Source organism: Labeo rohita, chromosome 21 (assembly GCF_022985175.1).
Source record: "Labeo rohita strain BAU-BD-2019 chromosome 21, IGBB_LRoh.1.0, whole genome shotgun sequence".
Taxonomy (NCBI): Eukaryota; Metazoa; Chordata; class Actinopteri; order Cypriniformes; family Cyprinidae; genus Labeo; species Labeo rohita.
In genome coordinates, this window is record NC_066889.1 from 21940856 (window position 1) to 21956094 (window position 15239).

The 15239-nt window shown below is 33.3% G+C and overlaps 1 protein-coding gene across 9 annotated transcripts in view; it reads left to right on the forward strand.

Moving 5' to 3' along the window:
• Positions 1–15239, forward strand: part of cacna1bb (calcium channel, voltage-dependent, N type, alpha 1B subunit, b) — a 135415-nt gene that overhangs the window by 49323 nt on the left and 70853 nt on the right. For all 9 annotated transcript variants that reach the window (XM_051093527.1, XM_051093526.1, XM_051093528.1 and 6 more), the window contains exons 4-6: positions 6712–6803; positions 6924–7076; positions 9497–9684. In XM_051093527.1, coding sequence (XP_050949484.1) covers positions 6712–6803; positions 6924–7076; positions 9497–9684 — 433 coding nt within the window. The remainder of the gene's footprint in view (positions 1–6711; positions 6804–6923; positions 7077–9496; positions 9685–15239) is intronic.

Sequence of the window (15239 nt, forward strand, 5' to 3'; positions counted from 1 at the left end):
GCAAGCTTTCTTCCAAGCTTTTTAATGGCAGTGAATGGGAGATTTTTAAGTCTAATAAAGCATATTCATCCATCATAAAAAGTGCTCCACATGGCTTTAGTAAGAAAAATATCTATATTTAAAACTTTATAAACCATAATCTCTATTTTCCACTAAATGTCGTACTGTCGTAATTGTCCAGCACATGACCAGCTAAGAACCAGCTTAAACCAGTTCATTACCAGCTAAGGACCAGCTTAAACCAGCAGCCATGATTCAAAACATTCCCAACCAGCATATGCTGTTTTTTTCAACAAGGTACAGGAAAGAAAAAACAGTCTCCTCTTGACTTCAAAATCCTCTGACATTTTTCTTCTGGAGTATTGTTTTGCTCCTCTGTGTTTCTGCTATTGTCACTTCTTACCGGATCTTATGCTACGCCTACGTCCTATGTGTTTTTTTAGTGTGAACATGCATAAGACAGTTAGTAGAAGTTTATAAAGTTTTAAATCTAGATATTTTTCTTACAAAAACACATCAAATCACCTTTCGCCTCCATCAAATCGCTTCAGGGGCCTTTTATTCACCACTGGAGATGTGTGGAGTACTTTTTATGATGGATGGATGCACTTTATTGGACTTCTTTTGGACTATTGAAAAATAACACCCATTCACTGCCATTATAAAACTTGGACGAGCCAGGGATTTTTTTTAATATAACTCTAATTGTATTCGTCTGAATCATGGGGTCATTTTCATTTGAGGGTGAGAGTCTCACTCACGCTCTCCATCTCCATGCAGCTCATTCAGATTGTGGCTCATTCTCGCGCTCCTTCTTTCAGTTTGGAGCTGTGTGGAGTAAGATGGATGGATGTGCAGCTCATTCTAGAAAAATAAAACCCATTCACTGCCATTATAAAATTTGGTGAGCCAGGCTCATTCAGAATCATGGGGTCATTTTCATTTGACAGAGTCTCAGTCACTCTCCCTCTCCCGCCTCTTCGCCTCCATCAGATCACTTCAAGGGGCCTTTATTCAACCCTGGAGCTGTGTGGAGTATTTTTTATGATGGATGGATGTGCTTTATTGGACTTCTTTTGGACTATTGAAAAATAACACCCATTCACTGCCATTATAAAACTTGGACGAGCCAGGCATTTTTTTAATGTAACTTTAATTGTATTCGTCTGAAAGAAGAAAGTCATATACACCTAGGATGGCTTGAGGGTGAGTAAATCATGGGGGTTATTTTCATTTTTGGGTGAACTATCCCTTTAAAATTTTTGTTAAATGTCTTTTGACTCCCACTTTGATATTTTGGCAAGATTTAGTATAGTTTGTAACATCGTTGATGTCTAAATCTCATCATGAGATCAGGTAGCCTTTGTCTTAACTCTCCATTTGCTCTCAGTTTAAACATTTTGGAAGAAACAATTCAAATGTAAAGACATTGAACGGATCTCATTTGTGATTTGCTGTTACAACAGGTTGTCTTGACTCTTGTGAAGGTGTTCGGTTTATACGATATTCTGCTTGTAACATCCTTCAGATACATTTCCCTTTGGATTCAGCTCAGGTTGTTCTCTAGTCTTGAGGTCTGAGCTGCTCTGTTGAGGTCGTAAGGTCACTGTGTGCCTGAGGCTGACTGACAGCTCTCCTCTGACACCGGATGATCATCTGAGAGGTCTAAGTCTCTTTCAGAGACGTGTGAAAAACCCAATTCCAGCACCGTGCAACAGTAATTACATCACAGCACCCCCGCTGAGGGTGAGAGTCTCACTCACGCTCTCCCTCTCCACCGCTGTCTCTCACGCTCCTTTCAGTTTGTAGCGCCGGCAAGTGCAGCATGACTTCGGCGGCTCATTCAGTCGAGTACCACAGAAGTCAGCCGCCTTTCGCCTCCGGAGCGGAGCAAATCAGCAGCTGTCAATCACAAGTGTGCATTAGTTATGAACTACAGTCACAGTTTCAGCTCAGAGACGGTTTTCATAAACGATCAACCCCTAACAGCTTCTTTCAGGTTCATCATTTGACTGCAGTCCTTTGTTAAAACAGCCATATTGTATTGTATATGCTCATTCTGACTTCTATTGTCTATAATGATTATGTGCAGGGCTAAATTTGACAGTAGCTCATTTAAATGTTATGATAAGGCAAAGCAGGAGTTGATTGCCTATTTCTTGTGACAGCTTCGTATTGTAAACCTGGATTTTCCAGCATCTGTTTTTGTGTATATGGCTTGTGTCTTTATGTGAGGGTGTTTCTCTTTGGCCATTAGCAGATATCGTTCCCAGCCATATTTCCTGTGCCTGAGCTTGGTGCCCTCGTGTAGAGATATATTCTGTCATCGATAAGCGGGATATTAAAAATCTCTCTTTTTGCTGCCAGCTACCCTACTACATTCAAAATAATAAAGGTCTTTTTCTGCTGGTCTCTCTCCACCAAAGGCAACCAGAGTCTTATCTAACCACAAAAATTCTTTAAAATTAATATTTAGAAAGCTTATATAAAATGTAATCTTTTAAGTCATATAGATCTGTCATCTTTTCTAATAGTGTATTAGTGTATATTGCCGTATGGCACATACGGGCGGGTTTCGTACTATAAAAGTGTCCCTTTTATACACTGAAGAAAATTTGGTAGAGGATTTGATTTCAAACTATTTTCAGTCAAAAATTGCCGGTACATTTCACAAATAATGAACAAACAAGATAAGTAACACATTAAATTCAACATCTTTTTTTTTTAAAGTAAAAAGACTGAAAGTGTATTATATATAATATAAATATTATTTATATTATATTATATTTTATATTATTTTATTTGATAATGATTTATTATTTTATTATTAACATTAATTATCAAATAAAATAATATCTAAAATAATATTATATAAACATAAGTCAAATAATGTTTAGATTTTTACAATAAAACATGTCTAGTGTAACAATTTATTATTATTATTATTATTATTATTAGGTTATTACCAAATAAAAGAGTTTGTTAAATAATATAATTACAGTAAATACAAATATTATTTATTTTATAATTTATAATATAATTATTAAATATAAATATTACTATTTATATTATATTATATACCATAATAATGATTTGTTATTATATTAACATTAATCATCAAATGAAAATAATACATAAAATAAAATAATTATAATATTATATGTAAATGAAATAGTATTTAAATTTTTACAATAAAATGTCTGTAACAATTTGTTATTATTGTTATTAATACTACTACTACTAATAATAATAATGGATTTTTTTCAAATTAAAAGAGTTTGTTAAAATAATTTCAGTAAATATAAATAGTTATTATTTATTATTATATTAAGAGTATAATAAACAAAACAATTACAGTAAATATAAATATTATTGTTTATATTCTAATTTATATTATAACTATTAATTATAAATGTTATATTAACAAATTAAGAGTATATTAAATAAAATATTTTAATTACGGTATATATATATATATATATATATATATAGTACTCATATTATAATTTGTAATGTAATTATTAAATATAAATATTATTTTTATATTATATTAAATTGAAATAGTATGTTAATAATAATGTAAAAATATAATTACAGCATATATTATTCCAATTTATAATATAATTACAAAAAATATAAATATTATTATTTATATTATAGTATTTGATATACCATATTATTTGTTCATGATTTATTATTATATTATTAACATTAAGTATCAAAAAACAGAATATAAAAATATTGATATTATATATATATATATATATATATATATATATATAATTTTTTTTGTAAAACGTATTCCAATAATCAAAAAATTCAGCTCTTTTTTTCACACATTAGGTACAATGTATGAATCTTAAGTTTTAATACACAAATATACTTTCTAATATTTTGGTATTTTTTTCAACAGCAGCTGTGAAAACATTCACTGTGACGTGCTGATTATGAAGCAGTAATTAATTTTAACAGTGTAACTCATTTACTGTCACAGTTTATTTTGAATGTTTGCTTCAATAAGATGTTCTGTTTCTCTCGAGTGTCGCCTCTTCATGTCTTGGCAGTCTCTAGCATGTATTGCCTTTGAACGATAATCTGAGATGTACAGCTCAAACTCTGACTGCACAGCTCCAGCAGAGGGCGCTGTTGTCGCCACACATGATTTTGCTTTTCTGTAAAGGTCAGCTTTGTTAAAAAAAGAATGTTGAGAACTTTGCTAACTCTTCCTCCCTGTCTAACTTTCCTCCTTGTCCTCCTCCTCTCTGTTTGGGTAGTGAGTTAGATAGATTGCGGGGGTGTTGCGGCAGCTCTATCATATTTAATGGGGCATGTCTGCTCAGCCTCACAGTACTCTGCATGATCCCTCCACCCCAACCCTGCTGCCATCCTCTCTTCCCTTTTCCCTCATACATCCATCTTTCTTTCAGTCTCTCGTCGTCTTATTCTTTCTCGTCTCATGAGCAAATCAGATCATATGTCAGTGAAGAAAGATGCTCCTGTGCCAAACATGAGAAATGTAACTTTTATATAAGCCTGCTGCGAGTTGATGATTGTGATTTAATGGGAATATCTTATTCAGAGCCGCATTTGCACACATGCAGCGTGCGGCTGGTTCCGCTCCAGTGCTCCTGAGGACACGCGGGCTCATGTGCGCTACGCCAGCCGGCCACATTGCCTTGGCAACATCTAATGGCTGTCATCTCGGCAGTGTCACTGTGATGATGGGATTAGATTAGATTAGGTTATGCTGATTTCCCAGAACATAAACACATGCAACACCGAAAGCTGACAGTCGGCTTCAGAGGGGTTTCTTCTGATGGCTACCTTACATGAGTCACTGACCTAAAGGGCGATCCAGCCATTTGATACAGTGCGAGATGAGATTTAAAGACATTTTTTGCTTGTTAAATTTTTTTTGTTGTGTGAAAAAGATGATTAGATGTGTAGAGTTATACCTATGAAAATGCAGAATACATAAAATAATGAATAAATAAGTGCAAATCTATATTATGAAATAAATGTCACAATTATAATTATTATTATTATCGAATGAAAATGTCTGTAGAATATAATTATTATTTATATTATATATTACACACATACTGTTTAAATGTGATATTTAATGATGAAGGCATGAAACAAATAAACTAGCAAAATTATAAATATGAATAAATAAGTAAAATGTATATTATGAAATAACTGTAACAACTATAATTATTATCAAATAAAAATAGTATATGAAATATATATATATACATATATATATATATATATGTAATATTCAGTAATGAAGACATAAAAATGAATAAGGTAATAAAATTTAAAAAATGAATATTAAAGATATGACAGTGTAACAATTTATTATTATTTATTATTATTATTATTCATTTATTATTAAAAAAGAGTACAAAAATATGATGTACAGTACATAATAATATTATATACAGTGTGTGTGTGTATATATATATATATATATATATAATTGTATGATTCATATTATATGATATTATTATGTGTATGTGCATTGGATTATTATTGGTATGAATATTATCAAATACAAAATAATAATAATAATAATTATTGGTTATGATCGAATAAAAAGATAAATAAAAATAATATATAGTAAATATTATTATTATTATTATTATAGTCAATATTATTAATATTATTATTGATTTACATACTATGTAATTCGATAATAATGATGAATAATATTTTGTTATTAAAATAATATATAGTAAATATTATTAATATTGTTGTTTACATATTTTTAATTTAATAATAATAATATCAAATAAAAACATAAAATAATATAATAAAAATTATTAATAATAATTGATTATTATCAAATTAAAAGAGTGCATTTAGAAGAATATGTAAAAAATTAAAACATATTATAACATAACATGCATTTTGTATGATCCCTCTTATTTTGCTAAAAATAACATTTTGCAGATTCTGCAAGGTGTATGTAAACTTTCGAGCTCAACTGTAGATATCTGCTTTTCTTCGCCATCTTTATGTTTGCCATATAAATAATATATATATAAATATATATTTCATTAATATTAATAATAATTGATTATTAGCGTATGAAAAGAGTACATGAAAATAATATATAGTATTACAAATAATATATAATATTAATATAATTATTGTTGACATATTTTGAATTTTAGAATTATTAGAATTATTATTATTGTTATTATTATTTTATGTTTACATTTGAGGTTATTTCTATAAAGGATGTAACCAAATATCAGGAGCTGATCAGATGGAATAATTATTAATAATAATAATTGATTATTATCAAATGAAAAGAGTACATAAAATAACATATAGTAAATATTATTCATATTATTATTGTTTACGTATTTTTTACATTTTATAATAATAATAATAATTATTATTATTATTATTATTATTATTATTGTGGTTTTTTATGTTTACATTTAAAGCCATTTCTATAAAGAATGTGTGGGGAACCTTGATCCTGGGGGGCCGGTGACCCTGCAGAGTTTAGCGCCAACCCTGAAAAAAAAAAATACCAACCTGTATCCTGAAGACCTTGATTAGCTTGTTCAGGTGTGTTTGATTAGGATTGGAGCTAAACTCTGCAGGGACACCGACCCTCCAGGATCAAGCTTCCCCAATCATCTGTGATGATCCCTGCTTTCTATTGACGTTTGGATGTTTGTGTGTTTGTGACAGGATCTTAACCACAGTGGGTTCACAGTTTGACTTAAGGACGTTGCGCGCCGTCAGAGTACTGCGACCCCTCAAACTGGTGTCTGGAATCCCAAGTAAGTGTCTGGCAATACAATTCACTTCAATTTAACACTGCCTGTTCAGACAGAAAAGAATTGTAGACTTTAATGACACCATGATTAATTTAACCAAATGTAATCTATTTCTCTTCTTAGGTCTTCAAGTAGTATTAAAGTCCATTATGAAGGCCATGGTTCCCCTGCTTCAGATTGGACTGCTGCTTTTCTTCGCCATCGTTATGTTTGCCATCATCGGTGTTGAGTTCTACATGGGCAAATTTCATTTCACCTGCTTTAAAGTGGATACAGGTTAGTCCCTGTCATGGAAACAAAAAAAGCTGCTTTGAGAGCAAAAAGGAAATAAATCAGTGACGTTTCAAAGCACACAATCTCCAAACAGCCCTTTGTAGCACACATTAAAAAACAAATTTAGAGTTCAGAAAGCGACTCCTTATCAATTTATATTGAAGTTAATATAGACACTCTAGCAGAAAGAGACCCACACTGGTGGGTAAAAACAAGGTAAAAACAAAATGTCAACACATAAATCCTTTAGGTAGACAAAACCTGTTGTGTAAAAAAAGAAAAGTAAAATGTAAAGTATGTTAAAAACAGCTCAAAATGTCAACACATAAATTTCCTTCGCCTGCTTCGCTTTTCACTGACTGACATTTAGACAAAACTGCTATTGCAGCTAGGGTATATGAGACACGACAGATCTTTGTGTTTTTTTTCTCTCTTCTTCTTTGTTTTTCTGTCTCCTTATGAAAATGTTAATTGTAGATGTTTATTAGCATGTCATTGTGTTCTGGTGTGTAAACACATAAATAGTAAGGGTTTTATTCTCCCCGAAACAGGTTAAACAGCACAAACCCTGCCCTTCTTATTTTAAGGGGTTCATCAAACTGTTTCAAAATCCCTGCTGTAATCTACACTATTTTCTTCACTGTATTGACACCCGTATCATGACCCAGATATCTACAGTTGAGCTCAAAAGTTTACATACACCTTGCAGAATCTGCAAAATGTTATTTTTAGCAAAATAAGAGGGATCATACAAAATGCATGTTATGTTATAATCTGACCTGAATAAGATATTTAACATAAAAGATGTTTACATATAGTCCATAAGAGAAAATAATATTTGAATTTATAAAAATGACCTCGTTCAAAAGTTTACATACACTTGATTCTTAATACTGTGTTGTTACCTGAATGATCCTTCAGGTCCCACAAATTCTTTGGTTTTTTAGCTTTTTTGTGTATTTGAACCCTTTCTGACAATGACTGTATATTTTGAGATCCATCTTTTCCCACTGAGGGACTCATATGCAACTATTACAGAAGGTCCAAACACTCACTGATGCTTCAGAAGAAAAAAACATGCATTAAGAGGCAGGGGGTGAAAACTTTTGAACAGAAGATGTGTACATTTTTCTTATTTTGCCTAAATATCATATTTTTTTATTTAGTACTGCCCTTCAGAAGATACAGAAGATACAGAAGATACTTACATGTTTTCCAGAACACAAAATAAGTTAAATTTACCCTGAACTTTAAATTCCAAAAGTTTTCACCCCCCGGCTCTTAATTCATTGTGTTTCCTTCTGACACTTCAGTGAGCGTTTGAACATTCTCTAATAGTTGCATATGAGAATTTGTGGGACCTGAAGGATTTTTCTGAAGAACAGCGGGCAGTTTAATTGTTTAGGACAATCAAGGCGCTGTTGAAAAAAAAACAGCATATGCTGGTTAAGTAGGTTTTGATGCTGGGATGCTGGTTTATGCTGGTCCTTTGCTGGTTTATGCTGGCTCTTTGCTGGTCATTAGCTGGTTTAAGCTGGTCCTGGACCAGCACATGACCAGCTAAGGACCAGCATAAACCAGCTAAAACCAGCACCCCAGCATCAAAACCTACCTAACCAGCATATGCTGTTTTTTTCAACAGGGGGACTCATGAACAACTATCACTAAACCAAAAAAAAAAAACCAGTTGTGGATCATTCAGGTAACAACACAGTACACAGAACTATATACACACAGTGTATATAAACTTTTGAACAAGTTCATTTTTAGATTCTGCAAGGTGTATGTAAACTTTCGACTTCTTTAAAATAATAGGCCTACTCTTGCCGCAGAGTATCATTGATTGCCATTGTAAAGCAGATGTTTTCATGAATTATGCTGCAGGCAAGGCAAGCACACTGACTCCTGAGTGAATCACTGAGTGATTTTTAAAGGTCTTTTGTGACACAGAAAGAAGTAAAGAGAGGGAAGTCATTTCTTTAAAGAACTTGGGGAGCAAATGTTTTTCTATTGTATCTGCACAGCACGGCTCTTAAAGATGAGAACATAAGCTCTGCTTTTCCAGCTGGAGGCTGTGTTTGTGTGTGTGCACATGTTTGTATATTTATGTACTATATTTCTATGTCCATGGTGTGAGGGATCTTGACAGGTTGTTAATGTAGTATGTGTGTGTGAGTTATTTCGGTTCAACACAGTGCGTGTAATTAGCTTGTGTTGGTAATGAGGTTTCCAATAAGAAGCTGAGCTGCTAACATGTGCTCAGCTGCTGCTTGCTTCACCCCTCAATCAGCAACATCAGCAGGTGATTTGCCTCAGAGAGAAAGAGAGCGTGTCTGTGTGTGTGTGTGTGTGTGTTTGACCAGTTTGGAAAGGGTGGTTGCATTCATTTACCTAATTTATCTATTTTCTATTTGTCTATGCAGGAGAAAAAGTTAGTGATTACCCATGTGGAGCAGAACGTCCCTCAAGAGTGTGTCCCAATGGAACAGAATGTAGGGAGTACTGGACAGGACCCAACTTCGGCATCACAAATTTCGATAACATCCTCTTCGCCATCCTCACAGTCTTCCAGTGCATCACCATGGAAGGATGGACTGATGTGCTATATCATGTGAGTTCCTATTTTCATTTTAGTGGGACAAAGAATGTCTACTTTGTAATTTTTTCAGCCCTACATCATTTTAAATCCTTAAGATGTTTTTTCTTCTATAAACAAAACATAAAATGAGATATGAGGCTAGATCAGATCAACCCTTTTCCATGAAACAGTTAATGGTAAATTATAATGCCTAATGACAAAAAAGCAAAAACATAAAGTCTAAAACTAGTGCGCTACAGTGGCTGCGTCTACAAGCTTAGGCAGTTCACTTGTTACTTCGCTGCTTAGTAAGCCAGTGACCTCTCAGGCAGCGTTTGCATTTAAATGTACATCCCAAAACTGATTTCGGACTGGTTTATGGTGCAGCATAATGGTCTATTGATCTACAACAAAATACAGAGAGCTTGTTTGTCCCCCGAAACCCTCCACCTCCCCCAGCACCACCTGTCTAGATCTGCTATCTGCTAGATTTATGTATGCCTAATCATGCAGCATATCTTACATGCTCGCAGCAGCGTGTCTGTGTATTTAGTGGCGGTAGCAAGTCCATACTTGTTCTGCAGCAGTGTGCGTAGCAGATCTAGTCCCCTATTTTGAGAATAGTTCACTCAAAAAAAAATCTGTCATTAATTACTCGCCCTAATGTCGTTCTAAACCCATAAGACCTTTGTTCATCTTCAGAGCACAAATCAAAATAATTTTGATGAAATCCAAAATCTTTCTGACCCTGCATAGACATCAGTGCAACTGACATGTTCAAGGATTCAAAATATCAAAATCATCAAAAATATCTTAATTTGTGAATTAATCTGCTGCATGATTAGGCATATATAAATCTACCAGATATCAGGTCTAGACAGGTGGTGCTGAAGTAAGTGGAGGGTTTCAGAGGAGTTCTAATAGCAGCCAGTTTACAGCAAACAATAAACCAGACTATTTAGCAAGCAAGTTCACTGGCTGCAGAATCAGCAAAGGCCAATCAGCTTGTGCCATGTAATAAGTCATGTGATTGCTAGCAAATTACAGGTAAAGGACCTATTAGCCTGCATCATCCATAGTTTCCCAGGTCGTAACTTTCAAATGCCTGTTTTATCCCTTCAACTCAACTTTTTAATGGATTTGCATGTCATTTTGGAACTTGGCATTAAAGGAGTAGTTCACTTCCAGAACAAAAATTTGCAGATAATTTACTCACCCTCTTGTCATCCAAGATGTTCATGCCTTTCTTTCTTCAGTCGTAAAGAAATTGTTTTTTGAGGAAAACATATCTCCATATAGTGGACTTCTATGGTGCCCGCAAGTTTGAACTTCCAAAATACAGTTTAAATGCAGCTTCAGAGGGCTCTAAATGATCCCAGCTGAGGAAAAGGGTCTTATCTAGTGAAATAATCCCAATTTTTTTTCCCAAATTCCATTTTTTCTGCTTTAATTTTTCTAGACTCTGTTTAAAAATATTAAACAAAAAGTATGTTTAATTAATTGAAATCATGAAACATACACAATTTAGTAGCAATTTATTAAAAGTATTTTTTTCTTTTTACCCCTCAAATTCATTATGTACTCATATAACGATGCGGCAGAGGCTGAAAACACAGCGAGCATCATGCACGCTTCAGTATGTGTTGTGGTAAATGAAACCAATTCATATTTAAATAGTTTTTTTTTGTGGCTTAATATTCACAGACTGTTGTTCATACTGCATACTTGTGAGTTTTTCATCCAAAATTTGGCAAATTCTGTGACATCCTTATACAGTAAATTCCATTTTTATGACTGGATTTTGTGATTCCATTTTCATTTTCCACATTGCAGATATCATAGGGCCCTAATATGTATAAAAATATATATAATACACTGATTGTATATTCTTCCCAGAAGAAAGAAAGTTAGGAACATGAGGGCGGGTAAACAATGACGTACTGTAATTTTCATTTTTAGGTGAACTATTCCTTTAAAAACGTCACACACAAACACACACACATGCATTTTCAGACATGCATAGTCTCAAATATGGATGTGGAATATTGTTTGTGTAATCTCAAAGGCTTTTCTTTGTTTCTAAATTTTGTGTTATGTTTTAGAACATCTGACAGTCTGTTCTGCTTGTCTGAGTGTTGAGCTCAGGAGACTGTAAAGATGCTACAATCTGTGTGTGTGTGTGTGCTGATGTGAATACAAAGTGGAAAAGTGGAAAGAAGTTTGCTTAGTTTAATTGTACACAGCTGTAGAACTATTGTGATATGCAGGAATTCCACAGTTATGGAAAACCCTACTGCGGCCATCTGTTTTTACCACAGGTCAGTCATTATAGAGACATCACGTTCAGAATAAACCCTGGCATGGACAGTCTCAGTAACACTTCCAGGGAGCGTAGTGTAAACCCTGCTGAGTGACAGAAAAGACAGACTGCTGTAGTTTCACCTGCTCCCCTTCTCCTCACAGTTTACAAATGTGTGCGGAGCGTCAGGCTGCCAGAACATGGTGTGGGCCAGCATATGCCACCCTGTTCCCACACCGCTCCCCCTCCCGCCACAGACTGAGATGAGAATTATGCTAAGCTGAACTCAAACTGTATGCTGCCAACCTGTTCCTGTCAAATGCGGAGGGCTGCTGGTTATGCTGATACCCTCTCTATTTCTCTCACTTTCACCCACCCATTTTTTAACACAAGCTCTGTTCCAAAACCAAGCAAACTTCATTCTAGCATCCTAATCATAATAGATCCTCTCAAATGAACAAATGGAATGCTAATATTAGGCAAAATAATCCTTTTTTTCATTTGAAATATAAGCTTATTTGCAGGGCTCAACTGTAAGGATGTTTTCTGCTTGCTATGATTAAACAACTTGATTGTTGTCAACACACAAAAATATAATAAAATATAAGATTCAAGATTACTTAATTTGTCTTTAGGGAAATTTGCTTTGGAAATAAAATAAAAAATAAAATAAAATAAAATAAAATAAAATAAAATAAAATAAAATAAAATAAAATGTACTCTTTAAATATTTCTGAATTTCTAAATATTATTTCCACATTTCAAAATGTCGAGCTTTTACATTTACTTTTAAAAACTATTTTATTTTACATATGTATGTTAGAATTTCCTTACAAAGAAATGTTAAACGATGTAAATTATACAGTTATATTCCTGTAACGATACAGGAAACTCCAAAACAACAACAGATGTAGAAACACTTTTGTTCAGTTTTTGCACATGTAAATGTTAAAATATTTTCAAATGTTAAAGAAAATGTAATTATGTCTGTAAATTATGCAGTTATTGTATATATGCTACCAAGACTGTCACAGATCTTGCAATTTTGACAAATCCTTGTCTGTGTCAGGCAATTATATTTTAAATATTATGTTTTTGCATATACACTACCAGTCAAAAGTTTTTGAACACTAAAATTTTTAATGTTTTTAAAGAAGTCTCTTCTGCTCACCAAGCCTGCATTTATTTGATCCAAAACAGTAAAATTTTGAAAATTTAAAATAACTGTTATCAAATCTAAATTTAAGTAATTTTAAGTTTATAAATAAAACGCTTTTGTAACATGTATAAAATTAAATATTAAATATATATATTTTCTTTTTGGGGAAGGAAATTATAGAAATTAATACTTTTATTTAGCAAGGAAATTGAATGATAATGATAAAGACATTTACCGTGTTACAAAAGATTTCTATTTCAGATAAATGCTGTTCTTCTGAACTTTCTATTCATCAAAGAAACCTGAAAAAATTCTACTCAGCTGTTTTCAACATAATAATAATAATAATAATAATAATAATAATAATAATATTTTTTTGAGCAGCAAATCAGAATATTATAATGATTTCTGAATGATCATGTGACTGGTGTAATGATGCTAAAAATTCAGATTTGAAATCACAGGAATAAATTATATTTTAAAACATATTCATAATGGTTATTTTAAATAGTAAAAATATTTCAAAATTGTACTGCTGTACTTTGGATCAAATAAATGCAGGCTTGGTGAGCAGAAGAGACTTCTTAAAAAAACATTACAAATCTTACTGTTCAAAAACTTTTGACTGGTAGTGGTAGTGTATAAAGTGTTTTTATTTAAATGTTAAAATATTTGAAATATATCTGTAAATTATACAGTTAAATTATACATAGCAGACTAGCTAAATAAATGCTGATAAGCAGTTTTTGCAACCAAATATTACTATTATTAAGGTTTACTATTATACTATTATTAAACCTTATTATTAAGGTTTTGGAAAACAGAGCACTTCACTACTTTCTCTACACTTTCGCTGTGCAGAGTGTTCTTATTAAGTGCAATAAACCTTTCTTTTATAAGGCAACTTTACCACAGCCTGTGTGTATATGTGAGTATATCTTATTAACATAGGCCTCACAAACTGCATTGGTGGCCCTTCAGGCAATCTACAGGGCCTTTCAAAACAGCTTTTGTTCCCAGAATACTGTAAAAACACATCTATGGAAGACCATAGCCAGCTTCATCATTTTATTGCCAATTTGTAACTACTGGAGCTTGCAGTTAAACGTTCCTTTTAGCCTAGGGGCTTCAATCCTATTTCACAGAGACTGACTCGTTTATAAAGTAGCTCAGTGCATTTCTTAATCCCTCTGCATTGACAGGCAAAGACCTATAATTGGTGACAAATAGAGAGTAAATCAATATATATATTGTTCATCATAAGTCTTAGATTCTTTCCCAGAAGTCACACACATGGGTGCCATTTCTCAGCTGAAAGCCAGCAGCAAGTGTGACATTTTCCTCCATCCTCTAGATGGATAGAAAGCATCTTGTAGCGTGCTTTGTTTGTTATATTAATACCAAACTGATTGTAGAGAAGTAAATTACATAAAACATAACCGGGTAATGTATAGAATAAGCACAAAGCCTGAAATCAGCCTCCTTCTTAGTAAGTCAGGGAAAGTGGTGTTCTGAATACTGTTAAGGCTAAATGCTGTGGAAAAACATAGTGATATAGTTCTTTTGAAATGCTATTTATGGTTGGAAACCAGGATGGATCGCATCATGAAATAAGAATAATGGCAGCACTCCATTTTCTAGATTGCATGTCAGAGTAGCTGGATTGTGACTCGTTGGATTGATGTCTTTATGCAGCTGTGGAACGGCACAATGGAATAATGGGATTGTCTGTAATGGATTATAGGCATACATTCTTCCTTTCATATCCCAAATGTTCATCCAGTGCTGCAAAACCGTGACACTGTGATATAGATTTGTAGTCTACGATTCAAATCCCACCTAAATGCAACCGGTTGTGTCTAAACTGAAAAGTGTTTTCTCTTTCTCATTGTAGCTCTTTAAATGATAGACAGGCCGAGGGCCAGAGGTTAGTGTAAGTTTCTCAACCTAAGGAGCTGGTACATTATCCCCACCCATAATGAACTCCAGCCCAAACAAGCCAGCGGGGGCGGGGTCCTCAGCTAATGACATGGCAGTCCTCATTTCATGCCTGTTAGTTTTATTACGCTCTCGCTGTGCTAAAGATTAATCGCTTTCTGCTTAATTACCACTGCTGTGTCATGCTTGTTT